This window comes from Podarcis tiliguerta (assembly GCF_965153285.1).
Source record: "Podarcis tiliguerta genome assembly, chromosome: 8".
NCBI lineage: Eukaryota > Metazoa > Chordata > Lepidosauria > Squamata > Lacertidae > Podarcis > Podarcis tiliguerta.
This window is the reverse complement of record NC_139541.1, coordinates 41,626,699-41,642,654: the sequence shown is the minus strand read 5'-3', so window position 1 is coordinate 41,642,654 and position 15,956 is coordinate 41,626,699. Positions and strand designations below refer to the sequence as shown.

General features: G+C 50.6%; 1 protein-coding gene across 1 annotated transcript; it reads right to left on the bottom strand.

Moving 5' to 3' along the window:
* Positions 1 to 7,502: 7,502 nt before the first annotated feature.
* On the bottom strand, positions 7,503 to 15,688 carry TAT (tyrosine aminotransferase). Its single transcript, XM_083452528.1, has 12 exons — positions 15,502 to 15,688; positions 13,246 to 13,485; positions 13,047 to 13,151; positions 12,883 to 12,950; positions 12,228 to 12,386; positions 11,691 to 11,829; positions 11,505 to 11,557; positions 11,098 to 11,250; positions 10,423 to 10,551; positions 9,268 to 9,351; positions 9,069 to 9,167; positions 7,503 to 8,145 (listed from the first exon to the last, which is right to left on the bottom strand). The coding sequence occupies exons 1-12, from the start codon at positions 15,671 to 15,673 to the stop codon at positions 8,002 to 8,004; spliced, it is 1,545 nt and encodes a 514-aa protein (XP_083308654.1). The 5' UTR covers positions 15,674 to 15,688; the 3' UTR covers positions 7,503 to 8,001.
* Between the last annotated feature and the right edge of the window lie 268 nt (positions 15,689 to 15,956).

The following is a 15,956-nucleotide window of genomic DNA, read 5'->3' as shown; positions in this document are numbered from 1 at the left end:
GGAAGGGCAGAAAGGGCCGGGCTCCTTCTACTGCCAAGCACAGAGGCTGAGGCTTCCTCCCCGCACTTGGGCTTTTGTTCTTGTTCAGCCATCCAGCTGGTGGCTACTGATGTAGGGCAGGCATCCGCATTGCCTAAGGATTTGCCCACACTTTGTTTGTCCTGTGCCTAAAAGGTGTGTCCAATAGGTTTTCATCATGGTCATCAAACCTTTTATTGGCATCACATACAAATATCCATAGCAAATTAGTACAGAATTAGCGCCTTCCCAGTGATACAAAACATTTGTCAGATGAAAGAGGCAGAGCAGTCTAACATTACATGTCTCCAGTGAGATCAGACGTCTGCAATGTGTTTCGACAACAAAAACCAGATAAAAATATTTAGCCATTAGCTTGGTGAGCTCCTGATTATTTCCCCAAAATAGAAAATATATGACCTCTGATGGAGGGCACAAGGAGAAGGGGACGACAGAGGACGAGATGGTTGCATAGTGTCTTCGAAGCTACAAACATGAGTCTGACCAAACTGCGGGAGGCAGTGGAAGACAGAAGTGCCTGGCGTGCTCTGGTCCATGGGGTCACGAAGAGTCAGACACGACTAAACGACTAAACAACAGCAACAACTCTGGTTTCCATTTGGGGATGCAGAGTTGATCTAGGAACTGCTGGCGGAGATCAACATATAATTTACATTTAAGAACCATATGTGTAAGAGCTTCCACCTGATGGTCTTCACATGGGCAAATTCTTTCTCCTTCCACCATTCCCGAGAACCTTCCTCATAGGAGGTTTGAAGGATTTGAATTTGAATTAAACCTGGCCAGCAAAAATGCCCTTCTTTCTTGAGGATTAAGCAAAAATTCAAGATAATTGTGGTTAATTTAATGTGCCCAAGAAAGTTGAACATTAAGAGGGGAGCATGTTTTTTCTGCTGCTGCTGTTAGTTCCTGGCATTCAATATCTCACAACCTAGTTTTTATTATAGCCTTGGCAGATGGTGGAGACATCGATTGCAAAGATTCCACTGACAGCCCAAGTTGCTGTACCTTTATGTTAAACTGTTGTAGCCCTGGAGAAAGAAAGGGATCTAGCAAAACTTCACTAAGGAGAGGATCTTTATCTGTTGTGAGGCAGATGTTTAACCAGCATGTAAGAAATCTCGCCCAGCTATGGTCTCTATCTTGTGTTGACCTCCCTCTAGACACAAGTCTGCAAAGGCTACACAATGTGGGACGGCAAAAATCTTAAAAAGGAAAGCTGCCTGCACTCATTCTACCCTGGCAGCCAGACTGGAATGCCGTAGAGCAATTGAGCTATAACTTTGGCGCTGAAGACCTTGAGAGCAGAGGGGGTATGTGAATTACCTCTTGTTATAAAGAAATGCATTATGGCCTGCATAGACATCTTACTGGCATTCACCACCGTTGCACGGTGCAAGGACCATAGAAGCCCATGATGGAATGTGATTCCCAGGTAGTGGAATTCAAATACCTGCTGGATGTGTTTTCCACCAAATACCCAGCTATAGCTTTTACATGAATTCCCAAAAACCATCATTTTGCTTTTATCAAAGTTCATGCACAATTTCATTCTGGACAGATAGTCAATACAGTAATTTTACAAATGTTTTAGCCCAATTCTTGTCTGTGAAAGCAAAATCATATCATCTGCGTATAGAAGGATGGGAATGCTTGATGTGTTGAGTTTTGGGCTGTGGGCATCCACCTGTTTTAATAAAGAAGCGAGGTCCTTAAGAAAAAGATTAAAAAGAGAGGGAGCGAGTACACAGCCCTTTACACCTCTGTTTATAACGACAGGATCTGTCATTACATTCCTTGGTTTTGTTCTTATGCGACAGGTGTTCTTTGTGTAAAGGTTTTTAATCAAGTAAAGTAATCTAGCTTCCATGCCCATAGTCTCCAATTTGGACCATAACAGCCCTCTGTTGACAGTGTCAAAAGCAGCCTTGATATCAAGGAAGGCCACATAAAGACATTCTTTATGAATGTGCTTGTACTTAGTGGCTAAATGAAATAACACCAAACAGTCGCATAAACCCTGAACCCTGCCTGCTCTGGACCTATGATGTTATTCTCATCAAGCCAAGTTGTTAGTTTATTAAACATATGTTTAGCATACAATTTCCCAATGTTTGACAGTAGACTTATTGGCCGATAATTAGATGGCAGCTTTTTGTCACCCTTTTTAAAGATTGGGATAATTATAGATTGCTGCCATGAGTTAGGTATGATACCAGATCTATCTATCATAGTGAATACATCCGCTAGTATCGGAGCCCACCACTCTGGCTTGGCTTTGATCAATTCAGATGGAATAGCATCAGGGTCAGCAGCCTTTCCTGCTTTCATCTGGTCAATTAATGTTATAACTTTGGTGATGGAGACAGGGGCCCACTCATCCACAAAAGTAAAATTGGCATGGCCCTGACTATCAGGTGGAATACAGTCATCGAAGAAAACCGCATTAAAATGCTTTACCCATGACAATGATGGAATCAACGTCAGCGAATCATCCTGTGTCTGTGGGGAGTCTGCTACAGCCTTCCAAAATTTCTTATGATCTTTCTTTAGGATGGTTGAGAGTAGCGTATCCCAACATGCCTGACTATATCTTATCCGGCTGAGCTGGCTAGTTTCCCTAAGTTGTCGAGATCTGGAGAAGTAAATGTCAGGCAATCGAGAGCTGCCTGTCTCTCTGAACTCTCTATAGATTCTCCTGACCTCGGTTTTAATTGCTATGATTTCTTTGTCAGTCCAATCGTCAATCCCCCTCTTCTTAGGTGGCCTGTGCGAGTGTAAATGAGACAGTTCAGTTGTTGGAGTGTCAATAAATTCCTCAAACCGAGTGACTCCAACAACAGAGGAAAGTTCACCTTTCTCTTCTGAAAACAAATGAATCACATGGTCAGAATTCACCAAGCTGTGGAAAAGAGATAGTGTATGCTCGTTAACTCCTATCCTTGCGTGCTGGAGACTTGGTTCCTGAGGGCATGGATTAATTAACTGTTCTGACTTCCTCAATGGAAAGACAAGTTTGCAACATAGAGGGAGATGGTCACTGAGCATAGGATCACCTATGTAAAACTCAGCCACGTAGGGCATCAAATTAGTGGGTATCAGAATATAGTCCACCATACTATTTCCCTGCAGGGAGATATAGGTAAAATTCCCAGAGTCTTCCCAATCAGTTAGCCAATTGAGCCATGCCAGCGCCCTGGTGGTGGTCAGCTTGGTGAGTCGCAGACCAGCCAGATTAATTACTGGATCCTGGGATCTATGTTCCCAAAAACAGAAGTATGGAAGAACAGAGGTATCCAAGATCTCCCGTGCTTTTGTATACATTTCCCACCCTTGGCCTAGGTTTTCCACTAGGCCCATGATTTCTAGGCACAGGTCTGAGTATTTTTCTATTTGCCCTGCTGCTTTCCCTGAGAAAACCCGCTGTTTTGGAGCTGAATCGGAGCAAACATCAACCTGAAGAAAACCCAGTTGCCATTTGCTATGATTCAGTGGTAAAGAACAGGTTTCCCTAGAGGTAAGCGGTGGAGCAAGCAGAAGTGTGGACGAGCTCACAGTGGGGTGAGCTCATGGTGGGGCGTTGGACAAAATGACCCAATGGTTTTCTTCCAGTCCTGATGCTTGACAAAATTCCTCCTCTAACTGTGATATTTGCGAAACGGATAATCTGACATTACTGGCTTTGTGAACACAAAGTACAGGAAGATTAACTTCTTGGATCAAATGACAGAAAAAGAGATTAGCGCAAAGCTAGGGACCCAAATACAAGCAACTTGGTGGGAGGAGAATGAATGAAATCTTCAACGGCTGCTGCTTGGGGGAGAGCTGTCCGTAAGGGTAAGCTTCTCTGGGCAAGTTCATGGATGGTGGATGAAATACACTTAGAGTCGAGTGTGAATTTCATGCTCTTTATTCAGCTCATAGTAGCAATGAATGAAACTTTCCCCAAAAAGTCTAACTATATATACATTATTTACACAATGGGCCCCGCGTGATTGGCTGATTCCAGGCTGTTCCTGTAGGCCAATCAGGTTGCAGATTCACCTCCTCCAGAAGCCTGATTGGCTGCTCCTGCAGGCCAATCAGGTTGCTGATTCACTTCCACCTGGAGCTGGATTGGGTGGCTCCTGTGGACCAATCAGACTGCTGTATTCTGGATCTTATTGATCAAGGATTCAGCTCAGTACATAACAATGGAAAAGCTCCCACAGTGCTCCTCTTCTTGATGCCCTCAAGTGAAACCAGAATCTCAGTGCATCCCAGTGGCATCATGTGGGGGGTGACAGTGGCCATGGCCCCGGGCGCAGAATTCTAAGGGGGAGCAGCCCAGCTCCCCTACAACAGGATTCCTTGCCAAGGCTGTACGGCTGCCACCCTCCAGACCTGTGAGGAGGTGAGCCATGTCCAGGCCTCCATCTCCTTGCAGCTGGCAAAGTGTCACCAACCCCTGGGCAGAACTCCCACCAGAGGGAGCTCAGACTTTTTCCAGTCTGCACCAGTCCTTCCCTGGGGTCTTCCTGCCAGCGTGTACCTTTGGACGAGGCATGTACCCTGCAGTGGGAATGCAGAGACAATAGCCACCCATTCACCTGGAACCCGCCAGTGCTCGCCCTCACACTGCATGACCAAGAGGCGGTGGCTGGAGAAGGGCTGCGCTTGGCACCTCAGCCTGCTCTCCTTCACCCTCCTCCAAGACCTGCTGCAGCTGTGGCTTCAGCACTGCTGGGATGCCACCAAGCCTGCCAAGGAGAGCCAACCACCACTCCCACCGGGATCTCGCTGAGCTGAGAGGGCAAACGTGGCTACCATCCAACGACCTCTGCAAGGAGCGGCCACTGTAGGGGCACAGCAAATGAAGTCCACTTGTTGCCTCCAGCGTGATGCCCACAATGAGGTTAGGGGGAGTCATTCTTGCCTTGCCCCTGGCGCTGGCAACATGTGGTACCCCACTGCTGCATCCCAAGGAGGTTGCCTACCAGGGCGGGGTTCTTCCTTTTGGCCCAAATCAGCCCTCATCTCACCCAGCACCAGACAGGATATACAAGGGCCCTTGGCTGTTTACCCAGGAAATTTATCTTGCCATCAAAGGGCCAGGAGAGGCAGAAGAACAGTCCAGAAGTGACTCTAGAGAGCCAGAAATGTTGGAATGGAGAGGAATGCAGTGCGATTGGACTGGGCTGCTTTGCAGTGCTGGAAGAAGCAGGAGAAGAGCAGCCTCTGTGCCAAGCCGGTGGGAAGGTCCTGTGCCAGGGCTTAAGAGAGATTCCTGCTAATGTTTGATGGAGCCGAGTTATATGTTATTTGCCAGGGAGTGCCACCAGAGCCCCTGAATAAAATACGTCAACATATTAAAAAAGCACATAAAGAGTTATAAACTGACTCAGTGTTTACAGCTGTCAGTAAAATATGACCTTTTGTAAGAATATTGTCTTCTTTTAAACAGGAAGTTTCTCTTAGGAGGAAAGACTGTAGCTGTGTGGCAGAGCAGCTACGTGGCATGCAGTAGCTGTGCCACATTCATACACAACACACCTTCCCCAGTAGCATCGCCAGGTATGGCTGGGAATGTCCTCGTTTTGAAACCCTGGAGAGCCACACTCAGTCAGTGTAGGCAACTGAGCTAGACACTGTGTACAAGGCAGCAGCTTCCTATGTCACTGTCAAACAAATGAGAGAGGGGGAAATGCAAAGATCCCTTAACCTTTTTATTAGCAGGAGGAAGAGGAACCTTTGGGACTCCATGGGCTAGATCCTTATCCAGATCAGCCTCACAAGCCAAATTTGGTGGGGTGGGAGCACCAACTTGTCAATCACAACAAAGTCATGTGCAAGGTACTTTGAAGTCCCAAAATCAGGATGTCAAAGTGCTTCCAAAGGGGATGGTTTCTTTTCTCATCCTAGCAGGTGTAACTATAGATCCGCTGCTAAAATGATGATTTAAAAATCCATCCGTTTTAGTACAAGATTCTGATGCACACACTCTGATTCAGGAATGGGTGTGTCTCAGAACTGCCTGCTAAAAAAGAGGGGGTTGCCATAATTTTAGCAGGGGATCCTATGCAAGTTTGCATAGAAATGTCTGCTAAAACAGGGCAGGGGGGAGGCCTCTGTTTTAGCAGGAGGTTGCAGTGCAAACCATTTCCTGAATCAGCTGGTGAGTGGAGATTAAGTCCTGCTCAATTTGGCTGTTCACTGCTGGAAATGGGTGCTCAGTCAACACAAGAAATTCCACCCAACCTCTTTTTTTTGCCATTGCAGGCCCAGTTCACCGAGAAAATGATTACACTAGACCAGTTTGCATTCTGCTTTAGATGAACTTTCCCATAATAATATCCCCATCTCCAGAGAGGCGAACATGCCCATGCTAGGTTGCAGGGCTAATACTACTGCAGTAAAGGGCTACCAACAGCTGCGCTGCCCCAAAACACCTCCTCATTTTGGAGTGAAGTACAGATGGCCAGGAAAGGACCTTTCAGGATGTGTGGACCCCTGAAATGGGACTGCTCTCCCTCAGGAAACTCTGACACCTGGCAAATGACTTTTTATTTGCCTTTCTGGCACTACCTTTGTTTATTTTAACTGCTCAGTGCTGGTATATCTTGTTGTACACTATACTTCTCATCTGCTCCAATACATTAAAAGTAGTATCATGCCAATTTAAACAGTCATGGCTTCCAGGAAACAATCTAGTTTGTTAAGGGTATTGAGACTTGTTAGGTGTCCGAGGAGTCTGCCTGCCTCCTCCCACTCAGCTGCCCTACAGCTGAGGGGGAGGCAGCGGGCGGACCATTTGGGGCAGCTCGGAGCCTGCAGGTGCCCAAGCCACCACGTCACTCTCAGGAGAGACGCATGGCTCGGGCACGCTGCAGGCCCTGCGGTGAGTGCTGCCTGGCATTTTGTCACCCCCCCCCCCAGTGGTGACACCTGGGGCGCCCCGCCCCCACTGCCCCCCTTCCTCCACCCCTGGTTAGATGACACCTATTCCCTTCACAGAGCCACAGTTCTCCGAGTTTTCTGGGAAGAGGGAATTATTATAATAAATAAATAGTATAATAAATATTATAATATTATAATACATATTATAATGTTATAATAAATATTATAATAACTATAATATATTATAATAAATAAATATAAATATTATAATAATTATTAAACCACATTGCTGTTTATAGGTCTGAAGGTGTGAAGGACACTCAGAAGAGGAGATGGGTATGTCTCTGAGGCTTCCTCCCTTCTTCCTTCCACACTGCCCTTGGCCGAAATGGAAAAGCGAGAAGCAGGTGTCACTCCTGCTGGGACTCCATATCAGGCCAGGAGTCCCAGGAACTCCTGCAGTGCCCAGGCTTCCCTGAGTCTTCCCCTGGCCTTTGCTTTGCTTTGCTTGCAGCAGTGGCTGCTGCTGCTGGAAGAGAGTTTGACACACAGAGGAAAGAAAGCCAGATCTTGTCACAAGGCCAGGCATTTTTCATGCATTTATTCATACAAAAGGTATAATAACTTATGAACGTCAAACAGGCACAGGAGGACATGGGTGGGGGAAAGGGGGAGACGGGTGCCCACGGTGGCCTGTGCCAGCCCAGGACTCAGCACAGTCTCTGCAGAAGGACAGGTTGGGAGGGGTGCTGGCAGGTCTTTCTCAAGGGCATCTGGGAGGCTCCAGCAGCATCACACCACTGCAGAGGCTGCCAGGAGCACCCAGAGCCAGGAGCGCCTGCTGGAGTCCTTTGGCTGCCCTGGGCACAGGCAGGAGGGGGCCTGCAGGGGAGGAGTGTCTCTGTGGGGATCTACTTCCAGGCAAGTGTCATGGTTGTGCGGGGGCTTCAGAGGCTGTGGCACACAGAAGTGGTGTTGAGCCAGTGGACAGGGGCTGGCGAGGCACAGGCCCTGTGAGCCCAACTCCCTGCAGGAGGAGTGGAGGCAGGCAGGCAGGAGGGCGGGTGGGCAGGCAGGGACCCTCAGCTACTTGTCACATTCCAGGTCCTGGGATCCTTCGCCGCCTTCGTAGTGCCTCTCGCAGAATTGCTGAATGCGCCGACAGGCCTCCACCATCATCTCCTCGGGCACTGTGATCACCACACGGAAGAAGTTGGGGTACTCAAAACACTGTCGGAAGAAGCAGAAGAGGACCATTGAGATGGCATCAGGGGCCAGGAGCCAGCATGTGGATCCTTTCCAAGGCTGACTCCCTAAGGAGTGGTGCGAGAGCCTCGAAGCACCATCTCTGGTGCCTTGGAAATCCTGCACACACCAGACTCTGACACCAAGACCGGGTAGGATAAATGTGAAGGAGTTTGGGGTGGGCATGTTAAGGGGAGGGTCAACACCTCCTGCTTTGCATGCAGAATATTCCTGGCTGATCTCCCTGAATTTCCCAATGGAAAAGTCTGGGCAAGGGGACTCTCTCTCCAAGCGAGATTTGGGAGAGCTGCTGCTAGTCAGTGTAGAGTCGACCAAGGGCAAGCAACGTGGTGACAGCACCTGTGGTGGGTCTCTGCCTTGCTTGTTGTTCCACTCAAGGAGTACAGAGAAACCAGCTTGTCAGTTTCTCACGGACTTCTGGTCAGCCACTGTGAGAACAGGATGCAGGACCAGATGGGCAATTGGCCTGATCCAGCAGGCTTGTCCCAAGGAATGGTGCTGCCGGCAAGTGCAATGGCCGTTCTCCAAGGCCCACGTAGCAGGAGGGAGCAAGCGGCTGGGGATCTAGGGAAGGGAGCCTCATGGCACCTCACAAGGTGCCATTGTTCAGCAGCCAGGGGTGTGGGTGCTGAGCCAGCTGGCACTGAGATTGTGAAATGCAAGCAATGTCCCCTCATGCCATGCATGGTGGGAGTGCCTTGCGAATCACAAGCATCTAGAAGAAAGACTAGCTAAAGGAGAGGAAAGGCAGGTGGGGGCCAGCTGAGCAGCAGAGGCCCAAGGAAAGTGGAGCCGAGCCGAGTACCTCTTCTCTGCCAAGTACAGCTCCCGGGGCACCAGTAACTCCCAGGGCCTCCCATAACTCTCTTGCAAATAAAGATGCTCACCGTGGCCGGCAGACAGAAGACAGACTGCTCAGCAATGAGCCTCTCTGTGAACTCCACATCATTCTCAAACTCTGGAAAGTGTTCCATCTGAATGCCCACCTGCAGCAAGGAAGAGGAGGAAACACAGAGTTAGGGATGATCTGCCTGGCATTTGCCCATCGCAGGGGCAAAGCTCTGCAAGTGACAGGAAGCCACTCACCATGAGGTACATGGCCCCTGACGGCCGGACAGGCTGCAAGCCGCAGACAGTGGAAAGGGCATCATAGCAGAGGTCAGCATTGGACTGCAAAGGGAAGGAGGAAGGAGGAGTCAGGTCAGATTGCAGGCACAAGCATCCCAGGGTCCCCACTGGGACCACCCAACACGTTCACCATGGATAAAGGCTTAAAAGGGTACATTGTTGATGAATTAAAACCTGCCCACCCTGGGAACTGATGGGACCACAGAAAAGTGGCCTGCTTGCCAGCCGTGCCCACACTTGCACTGTGTTATTTTCCCTGTGCTCCCGGTGTGTGCATTCCAGAGTGCCCCCCCCCCATCCCACAGCTCTCATTTCTTTCCATGCTCACTGCCATGAATATTGGGTCTTCCCAGTGCTGAAAAGAGCAAAGCTTTTGACACAGTGTTTGGCTCTGATGTGCTATGTGGTGGGGAATAGTTCAGAGTATATATTACTACATTGGATGAAAATAAAATAGGGACGCTTAACGTTCACAAGAGCATAGGAAACTGCCTTATAACATTGGCCCATCCAGCTCAGTATTGCCTGCACTGACAGGCAGCAGTCCTGCAGGGTTTTAGACAGAGAGTCTCACCAAGCTATGCCTGGAGGTGTAGAACCTCAGACTTTCTGCATGCAAAGCAGATTGCTCTACCATTGAGCTGAGGTGCATCCTTCTGAACTAGCATATCAATGGAATCTCAAAAGGGAATCTATGCAGAGATTTCATTAATATGCACATTCATTTAACTGTAACAGTTTCACTGACCAATTCATGCTAAGCTGGATTATTAAATGAGCCAATCAGTTCCAAAGGGCAAAACAGGGAGGGGCTGTGGGGGCTGTGCTGAGCACCTCATTGCCCCCTCCAGGCCAGTGCAGCTCCCCAGGGTGAGAGGAGCCACATTGTCCACTCCCACCACCCAAGCGATGTTTATGGGCTGGGGAGCATCCCTGTTGCCCTCCAAGGAGTTGGGAGAGCTAAGCAAGAGGGGTTTTGTGAGGCATGAGCCCTCCCTGGTGCTCCCCACCCACTCTGTTTTTAATAGCTCTTTTGGTCTAGTCCTGGTTTTGCTTATGTGTTTGTTGTTCCTATTTCTTTTCTCCCTTTCCTTTCAAAGAGAAGGGATGTACCTTGAGAAAGCTGAGGGTGTTGTGGTAGAATTCTGGGGACGTCTGGCGAAGGATGCGGCTGAGAGCTCCCTGGACAACTGTGCAGGGGCCCAGGATCCTCTGGCTCAGCCTCAGGAGGCCGTCTCTGATCTGAAAGATGCACAGAGGAGAGAGAGCTCAGTAGGGAGGGACACTACCTGATCCCCAAGTTGATTAAGAGAGTGAAATCGCCCAACCTGTTCCGCAGTCACAGCAAGAGCCCTCTTGTGGCTCAGTGTGCCCCCAAACCAAAGGCAGAGCTGGGAAGGTGGGAAGGAAAGTCTGCAGCCTACCATGGGTGCAATGGACGGAACCTGTGCAGAACTCGCACTGGTGTAGAGGGCACAGGAAGTGGGGGAGGGATCTCCTGGCCCCCTCAAGAATCAGCTGCTACTCAAACCAACTTGTTCCTGTTCAGAGCCCATTTGGAGTAGGGGGCATCTTGGGCAGTCTTTCACTGACCAGACCTAGGAGGCAGGGGACACTGCCTCCTTGACATCCTAGCACAGACAGTGGGCATTGGGGCACAAAGGCTACATGAATCAGGCTTAGAGAGTGGCTGTGAAGCGCTGGAGGGCATGAACTCTTTCCCTCCATCACACCAGCTCCTGGACCGGGTGCAGAAAGTCAGGGCAGCACCGAGTTCTGCTAACTTACCTCCTTCCCAAAGATCTCCCTGCGATCATGTATGAGAATCCAGCCCATTCTCCAGCCAGGCACCAGCCACCGCTTGGCGAGGCCTCCACAGGAGAGGATAGGCACGTTGGTGCTGAGCTTTGCAAGGGACTCGTATTTGCAGTCTTCAAACACCTAGTGGGGGGGGAGGGAGTGCAGAAGGAGGAATACCAGAGTAAGTAGTGATGGAAATACCTAATGGGCGTGTAAAGCAGGTAAGGGGGATGCTAGTGCAGCTGGGAAGACCAAGCCACCTCAGGCAGACCCACCCCACTCCCTGCTTTCCCAGCCATGTGTCAGAAGGTGGGAGGGGGCTTCTCCTGGGAAGAAGGGTTCCAGCTGCTGTGCTTGGCCTTCCGAGGGGCCAGGGGTGCTTCGGCCTCACTCACCATGTCAGCATAGATCTCATCGGCCAAGATGGGGACACACTGCCTGGAGGCAACTGAGCAGGAAAAGAGAGACAGACAGAAAGAAATCTAGTCAGCCCTCTGATTCTTGTTTCTTCCCCAGAGCAAGGCCTGGGATAGAAACACACACACACACACACACACACACACACACACAGGGATCCTCACCTGCCAGGATCTTCTGGAGGTGGCTTTTGCTGAAAACGGAGCCACAGGGGTTAGATGGGTTGTTCACAATCAAGCAAGCTGTCTTGTCATCCACCAGCGACTCCATTTGCTTGAGGTCAATTTCCCATGATTTCTCTGGCTGCAGGGAGAAGAAAAAGGAGGAAGAGGTGAGGAATGCCCCCACTTCAGGACCTCAGCCTGGTGCCCATGGACCAGGCTTCCTGCTGGGGTCAGGGTGGGCCGAAGGTCCTGGGCAGGTGAAAAGGGATGGCGGCTGGAGCAACTGTCAACTGGTCAGGATACTGACCTCCCTTTTCTCTTCCAAGAGCCCTGCAACACCTCCCAGCCTGGGTTTGGGCCCAGTCCAAAGAAGGGGAGATGGAGAACAGGTCCCCAGGCCTTGAACCCGGGTCCACAGGCAGCCCTTCTTTATAACTGAGCTCTGTGGAGGGAGCTCCTGCTTGTCTTCCTGCTTGTGTCATGCCTCTCTGCAGGCAGTGGGGAGGGCATGCTGCGCCACCTCCTGCCCCAGCTTACCAAGAGGTTGTAGAATTTGACCTCGATGCCCAGGGACTGAGCCAGGGTTTTGTAGAGGGAGAAACCAGGCCGTGGCACCAGGATGTTCTGCCCAGGGTTGGCCAACACAGCCAGGGCCAGCTCAATGGCCTGACTGCAGCCGCTTGTCAGGATCACATCCTGCAAAGGAAGAGGGAGCAGAGCAGGCAGCCGTGAGCCTGGTGGGTAGCAACCACCAGGAAAGACTAGCCCAGAAGAAGCACAGAAGGGGAGGGAGGTGGGAGGGAAAGGTTTCTCCACTGGCTCTTTCTCGAAATTCCTGGCCAGGAGGCTGGAATGAAGGCGGTGGGTCTCTGCTAGCATACAGAAGGTCCCAGGTTAAATCCCCAATGGCATCAAATTAGGCTGGGAGAGACTCCCTGCCTGAAACCCTGGAGAGACGATGTTGCCTGTCAGTGTGGACAATACCAAGTTAGGTGGACCAGTTGTCTGACTCAGTATAAAGCAGCTTCCTGGGTTCCTAATAAAGATTCCAGGCCCAGGATCCTTTCTGGGCAAGCTCCAGTTCCAGTACAGTGAGTTGCGGAGGTGCTGGCCAGGGTTTGCAAAAGCTAATTTTCGCAACATCAAGCATCAAGGTCAGATGGCAATGCATGCAGCAGTCAGGGTCAGTTACCTGGGCTTCCAAGGGGGCTTCTGGGCAGGTGTAGTAGCCTGCGACCACCTCCCGGCAAGACAAGTAACCTGTGTAGAGGATTCCCAGAAGAGTTGGCATGTTAGACCTTTGCAGCAAAAGCAAAATAGGGGCTGCATACATTGAAAGCGTCTCCCAGGACTTACCTACTGAGGGGGCATAGCCATTATACTGCCCAGAATCCAGGGCCTCCTTCATCGCTTGGATGACCTCATCATCTACTGGGAGGTTCCCAAACACAGTTGGGTCCCCTGTGGGGAAACATGAGGGGAATCCATGTCAGTTGAGGGTGGGGCATTGGCAGGAGCTCCCACCTGATGGTCCCTCCATAGCCCACCTGCTTACCTATGGACAGAGAGATCAGGGGCTTCTGGTGGTTGGGCTCCACCTTCATGCTGTCCACAATGGCTCGGATGGGGTTGAAGGTCCTCTTGGACATTTCGGAAGCCCTGACGGCCCAGTGGGCCTTGCGGTTTTTCCCCTTGCCCAGAGAAGGGCCCTTCCCGCCACTGAGGCTGACGTGGACATCGAGGATGGAGGGTGGGGACGTCTTGCCATTCACGTGGATCAGGTAGGATTCCATCTCTGGAAAGGAAGTGCAAAGAGCAGGTGGGCCGCCATCCCTGATTACACAATCCTCTCTTCAAGGCTGCTGTCTGCTCAAGGCCATTGCCATGGCAGAATTGGGTGGAGACATGGGCGCAGCCAAGGGGCGGCGGTGGGGGGAGCTGCCCCCCCCCCAGATCAAGTAAAACAACAGAAATACTTAACTGACCAATCATGTCAATTCTGCCCCTCCCCAACAAAAATCCTGGCTACACCCATGGGTGGAAGCACCAGTCCTGAGCAGGCGGCTCTTAGTTCAGGAGGAGCCAAGTCAGCTGCACATCCCCCTAGCAGGACCCTGATCAAGCCTCACAGCAGGGAAGCCGGTGAAAGGGGGTGGAGATGTGTGGGGAGTGGGGCAAGAACTGCAGTTGGGCCAGAGGCCAACTTGGATGAGGGAAATGTGTTTTCCCTCTGTGCCCTCCTTCCCACAGAGGTAGGGACAGCATGTACTTGGCATGTGAATGACAAGACACCACTGTGTGTGTGAGTGTTGGGCAGGCTTTGACCGAGTTCTCTTTCAAAACATACTTATCTAGTTGTGCCTAAGTGCTGGAGGTGGGAGGACCACCCCCATTCTTCACTTTGGAGCTCATCTCCAGTATAAACTCACTGGGTGACCTCAGGGAAGCCATTCTCTCCCAACCTACCTTTCAGGGTTGCTGTTAGGATGAGTGAGAGAGTATTGTTGAAGCACTATTAGAACTGAAAAAGGGGTGTACAGTGGTACCTCAGGTTACATATGCTTCAGGTTACAGACTCTGCTAACCCAGAAATAGTGCTTCAGGTTAAGAACTTTGCTTCAGGATAAGAACAGAAATCAGGCTCCAGCAGCGCGGCGGCAGCAGGAGGCCCCATTAGCTAAAGTAGTGCTTCAGGTTAAGAACGGTTTCAGGTTAAGAACGGACCTCCAGAACGAATTAAGTACTTAACCTGAGGTACCACTGCATAAATGAATTTTGGTCTACTATGAAAAATCTTGTAAAGTGCTTTAGGCTGTTTGTCTTTAAGCCATGATTACGGTATTTTTTTAAAAGTCAAATTGATTAATTATAGAAATGAATTTAAGAACAAAAGGGAATAATTTGTCAGGAATTTCAAATGCCATTTGAGAAGCCCAAACAGAACCTGAGTATCACCACCAAGGGATCTTATGGGCAAAATCCAAGGGCTGAGTCAGCCACTGTTGTTGTAAAACACTGAGGGGAAACCCAGCAAATATTGGACCAGGAGAGAGAGACGGGAAGGGGCCCTGCACTTGCCTTGGGAGGATTATGACTTGCATTGCCCCCTTCCCTCCCTCTGTCCCCCTGTCTGGCTCCAAAGAATCTGGCACAGCTGGAGAGAGCTGAGAAGGCAAAGCTGGTGGGATGTGGCAAAGGAAGCAGCAAGGGGAGTGAGAGGCAGCTCGTGGCTCCCTGGGCAAGAAGGGCACATGAGAGCCAGGGGCACAACTAAGAAGTCTGTGCCAGCTGCAAAAGCCCAAGGAACCTCTTCACACTGGCTGAAAAGTCATTTCCTCTCTCTACTCCCAGAATAAGACAATAATCATAATATGGCAATAAATTTGATTGCTGGTGTGGTGCCACCTGCCTCCCAAGATAAAGCCAGCCTGCACCCTCCGCCCCAAGCCACCTCAAGTCCTGGCTCCTCTTGGAACAAACTACACAGACGTCAAAACCACTCTCCACAGACGCCAGAATTCCTCGGTTCATTGTTCCAGAGCCTCCGCTGGCCCAAGAGGCCAGGCCAGTCCCTTTGCAATTGTCCACCTCCAGGTTCTCTGTTGTGTCTGCTCAGGTCACTCCTGGTCTCCGGAGGGTGTACGTGCTGGGACAGGGGTGTCCCAGGAAAAGCACCTGAGTTCTGCCTCCGCCACTTTGTTGCAGCCCTTCATGCGGTGCTTGTTCCCCGCAGAGGACTCCATCCCAGGGACCGTGGACACCAGCTCGGACCCCGTCAGGCTTACAGGTGGCACCTCAAGGAGCCTCTTACCTATGTGGCAGCAGCTGCAGCTTTGTGTGGTGGCAAAGGTGGGCGAACGAGGCACCTCTGATGAACCTGGCAGGCCGCTCTGCCTGCTCTGGAGCTGCTGAATGGGGAGATCAGAGCCTTCCCTGGGCCCTTTTATGTGGGATAGGCGGGCAGGAGCACAACAGGGCCCCATTGCAGATTCCCAGCCAAGAACTGGGTGTCAGCTTGGAGACCTTTAATGATTGGCTGATAGGGAGGGCTGCACTCCCCCCCCCCATCAGGACACACAGACACACCAGCTCAGTAATAGTCTAGCTCCAAACATCTGGAGCAAACACTGCCTGCATGTTAACCCTTCGACTGCCATCTACACCCCCACAGCTCCCTGATCCCGTTTGTGAAGTGCGAGCACAAAATTGGGGTAGGGCCCCTCCCAGTCTGGCCTTGGCAGATCAAGTGAGTATGCCACCCCTCCA